General features: G+C 55.6%; 1 protein-coding gene across 5 annotated transcripts in view; it reads right to left on the bottom strand.

Moving 5' to 3' along the window:
- Positions 1–543: 543 nt before the first annotated feature.
- The window catches only part of slx4ip (SLX4 interacting protein), a 124623-nt gene continuing 120893 nt past the window's right edge, over positions 544–4273 (bottom strand). For 2 of the 5 annotated variants that reach the window (XM_036945971.2, XM_036945972.2), the window contains exons 7-8: positions 4175–4273; positions 545–4078 (exon numbers count right to left, since the gene is read on the bottom strand). The exon at positions 4175–4273 is cut by the window's right edge and continues 2 nt beyond it. In XM_036945971.2, the coding sequence (XP_036801866.2) occupies positions 2332–4078; positions 4175–4273 (1846 nt within the window). In that variant the 3' untranslated portion in view covers positions 545–2331. Of the gene's footprint in view, positions 4079–4174 lie in introns of all 5 variants that reach the window. The other 3 variants (XR_016487084.1, XR_016487083.1, XM_036945974.2) reach the window with 3 other exon arrangements.

The raw sequence follows: 4273 nt of genomic DNA, 5'->3' as shown, positions 1-4273 counted from the left end.
GGTTCAGATGCCTAGGAGTCAGTCAGAGGATACTGGAAGGGTTCAGATGCCTAGTAGTCAGTCAGAGGATACTGGAAGGGTTCAGATGCCTAGTAGTCAGTCAGAGGATACTGGAAGGGTTCAGATGCCTAGGAGTCAGTCAGAGGATACTGGAAGGGTTCAGATGCCTAGGAGTCAGTCAGAGGATACTGGAAGGGTTCAGATGCCTAGGAGTCAGTCAGAGGATACTGGAAGGGTTCAGATGCCTAGGAGTCAGTCAGAGGATACTGGAAGGGTTCAGATGCCTAGGAGTCAGTCAGAGGATACTGGAAGGGTTCAGATGCTTAGGAGTCAGTCAGAAGATACTGGAAGGGTTCAGATGCCTAGTAGTCAGTCAGAGGATACTGGAAGGGTTCAGATGCCTAGGAGTCAGTCAGAGGATACTGGAAGGGTTCAGATGCCTAGTAGTCAGTCAGAGGATACTGGAAGGGTTCAGATGCCTAGTAGTCAGTCAGAGGATACTGGAAGGGTTCAGATGCCTAGGAGTCAGTCAGAGGATACTGGAAGGGTTCAGATGCCTAGTAGTCAGTCAGAGGATACTGGAAGGGTTCAGATGCCTAGGAGTCAGTCAGAGGATACTGGAAGGGTTCAGATGCCTATGAGTCAGTCAGAGGATACTGGAAGGGTTCAGATGCCTAGGAGTCAGTCAGAGGATACTGGAAGGGTTCAGATGCCTAGGAGTCAGTCAGAGGATACTGGAAGGGTTCAGAGGCCTAGGAGTCAGTCAGAGGATACTGGAAGGGTTCAGATGCCTAGGAGTCAGTCAGAGGATACTGGAAGGGTTCAGATGCCTAGTAGTCAGTCAGAGGATACTGGAAGGGTTCAGATGCCTATGAGTCAGTCAGAGGATACTGGAAGGGTTCAGATGCCTAGGAGTCAGTCAGAGGATACTGGAAGGGTTCAGATGCCTAGGAGTCAGTCAGAGGATACTGGAAGGGTTCAGATGCCTAGGAGTCAGTCAGAGGATACTGGAAGGGTTCAGATGCCTAGGGTCAGTCAGAGGATACTGGAAGGGTTCAGATGCCTATGAGTCAGTCAGAGGATACTGGAAGGGTTCAGATGCCTAGGGTCAGTCAGAGGATACTGGAAGGGTTCAGATGCCTAGGAGTCAGTCAGAGGATAGTGGAAGGGTTCAGATGCCTACGAGTCAGTCAGAGGATACTGGAAGGGTTCAGATGCCTATGAGTCAGTCAGAGGATACTGGAAGGGTTCAGATGCCTAGGAGTCAGTCAGAGGATACTGGAAGGGTTCAGATGCCTAGGAGTCAGTCAGAGGATACTGGAAGGGTTCAGATGCCTAGGAGTCAGTCAGAGGATACTGGAAGGGTTCAGATGCCTAGGGTCAGTCAGAGGATACTGGAAGGGTTCAGATGCCTATGAGTCAGTCAGAGGATACTGGAAGGGTTCAGATGCCTAGGGTCAGTCAGAGGATACTGGAAGGGTTCAGATGCCTAGGAGTCAGTCAGAGGATAGTGGAAGGGTTCAGATGCCTATGAGTCAGTCAGAGGATACTGGAAGGGTTCAGATGCCTAGGAGTCAGTCAGAGGATACTGGAAGGGTTCAGATGCCTAGGAGTCAGTCAGAGGATACTGGAAGGGTTCAGATGCCTAGGAGTCAGTCAGAGGATACTGGAAGGGTTCAGATGCCTAGGAGTCAGTCAGAGGATACTGGAAGGGTTCAGATGCCTAGGAGTCAGTCAGAGGATACTGGAAGGGTTCAGATGCCTAGGAGTCAGTCAGAGGATACTGGAAGGGTTCAGATGCCTAGGAGTCAGTCAGAGGATACTGGAAGGGTTCAGATGCCTAGGAGTCAGTCAGAGGATACTGGAAGGGTTCAGATGCCTAGGAGTCAGTCAGAGGATACTGGAAGGGTTCAGATGCCTAGGAGTCAGTCAGAGGATACTGGAAGGGTTCAGATGCCTAGGAGTCAGTCAGAGGATACTGGAAGGGTTCAGATGCCTAGGAGTCAGTCAGAGGATACTGGAAGGGTTCAGATGCCTAGGAGTCAGTCAGAGGATAGTGGAAGGGTTCAGATGCCTACGAGTCAGCCAGAGATCAAGTCCCAAATGGAGCTGTGGAAGAGACAGTGTAAACACACATCTGCCACAATACCATCTCTAACCCTGGCATCAGGTATCTTTACTGTACCCTCAAGCTCTGCCCTCCCCAGTCTGCTCCTCTCTCTCCTCCCCAGTCTGCTCCACTCTCTCCTCTCTCCTTTCTCAGTCTGCTCCTCCCCAGTTTGCTCCTCTCTCTCCTCCCCAGTCTGCTCCTCTCTCTCCATCTCACCCTCTTCACTTCTTCAGCCGTCGTAATCTGGATGGTCTGGCCACAGACCTCTCTTCCTCTCCCACTTCCCTCTCTTCTCCTCTCCTACTCTTGTCTCCTCCATTATATTCCCTCTCTTCTCCTCTCTTCCCCTCCATAATCTTTGCCCTCTTCTCCTCTCTTCCTCTCCCTTCTCTTCTCTTCTCTTCTCCTCTCCTCCTCCTCCTCCCACCATTCTCCCTCCCCTCCTCTCCCTCCCCTATGACGCCAATGTGTGTGGAAGCAATAGACAGGGCTGAGGAGACTACATCCTTGACAGATCGGCCTCTCAGACCTGCGGCGGGGCTGTTTTGGTTTGTCTGCTCTGTGTTATTGCTGCTTGTGAGAGGAAGGAGACTCTGGGACTGTTTCCCTGGAGTAAGCAGCTCCACTTCCACTGTGGTTTGAGAGGTTTGGGACTGGGTCCGCTCTGGGACTGGGGCTGGGAGAGGGGAGAGAGGGGCTGTGGACTGGGTCCGCTCTGGGGCTGGGAGAGGGGAGAGAGGGGCTGTGGACTGGGTCCGCTCTGGGACTGGGGCTGGGAGAGGGGAGAGAGGGGCTGTGGACTGGGTCCGCTCTGGGACTGGTGCTGGGAGAGGGGAGAGAGGGGCTGTGGACTGGTCCTTCTCTGGGGCTGGTGCTGGGAGAGGGGAGAGAGGGGCTGTGGACTGGGTCCGCTCTGGGGCTGGTGCTGGGAGAGGGGAGAGGGGGGCTGTGGACTGGTCCTTCTCTGGGGCTGGTGCTGGGAGAGGGGAGAGAGGGGCTGTGGACTGGGTCCGCTCTGGGGCTGGTGCTGGGAGAGGGGAGAGGGGGGCTGTGGACTGGTCCTTCTCTGGTGCTGGGAGAGGGGAGAGAGGGGCTGTGGACTGGGTCCGCTCTGGGACTGGTGCTGGGAGAGGGGAGAGAGGGGCTGTGGACTGGGTCCGCTCTGGGACTGGTGCTGGGAGAGGGGAGAGGGGGGCTGTGGACTGGGTCCGCTCTGGCTCTGGCGCTGGGGGAGGGGAGAGGGGGGCTGTGGACTGGGTCCGCTCTGGGGCTGGTGCTGGGAGAGGGGAGAGAGGGGCTGTGGACTGGGTCCGCTCTGGGGCTGGTGCTGGGAGAGGGGAGAGGGGGGCTGTGGACTGGGTCCGCTCTGGGGCAGGGAACAAGGCTGCAGCTGGGACAGGGAACAAGGTTGGGGCAGGGGCTGGGAAAGCCTCGGACTCCGTCTTGGCACTGGATTTGACCACAGGTGGACGAGGAGACGACAGAAGAGGAGGAGGAGGAGGAGGAAGGAGAGGGTTGGAGGATTCAGCTGAGTGTGTTGGTGTTATGAGGTCATTGGAGGAACAAGCTACTAGAAGTGGCCCAAGGCACACCCTCTTGGCCCTGGGAGGGTCTTCCCCTGGGACCCTGCTGGGTTTGTCTTCCCCACCCTGACTCTGGGACAGACCCAGTACTGTGTCTCTGGGGTCAGTGTCCCCTGGGAGCCCAACACTCTCTCTTTGCTTTCCCTCTGTGAGTCCCACCCCTGCCACAACCCCAGCCTGTTCTGTGGGGTCAGTGGATGTTGTGGGATGGCCGTGGGGCAGCACTGCGTCTGTGGTAAGCCTGGCCTGGCCTGTCGGTGGCTGGGGCTCCGGAACCTGCTCTCCTGGGACTCCGTTCTGCTCAGAGTGCAGTTTCTTCCCCAGGACAGATCCGCAGGGCAGAGGTTGGGTTTCTGGTTGGGGCCTGGCGTTCGCGTGTCTGGCTCTGAAACAGGGAACAGACAGAGAGGATGATCGTGTATCTTATTATCCCAAACGTTGTGGCTCTGGAACATTTTCCCATGAGATCATAGTAACTTACATCTTCTGGAGGGAACTCCTCTTTGTTATTGTGGAGGAGTTCAGTTCATCTCTGGTTTCTGCTGCTGGCCTGGAAAAATACTGGGACTCTGTACTCTGA

Source organism: Oncorhynchus mykiss, chromosome 16, assembly GCF_057628025.1.
Source record: "Oncorhynchus mykiss isolate SJ-2025 chromosome 16, ASM5762802v1, whole genome shotgun sequence".
NCBI classification, from domain to species: Eukaryota; Metazoa; Chordata; class Actinopteri; order Salmoniformes; family Salmonidae; genus Oncorhynchus; species Oncorhynchus mykiss.
This window is presented reverse-complemented; position numbering and strand designations above follow the sequence as displayed.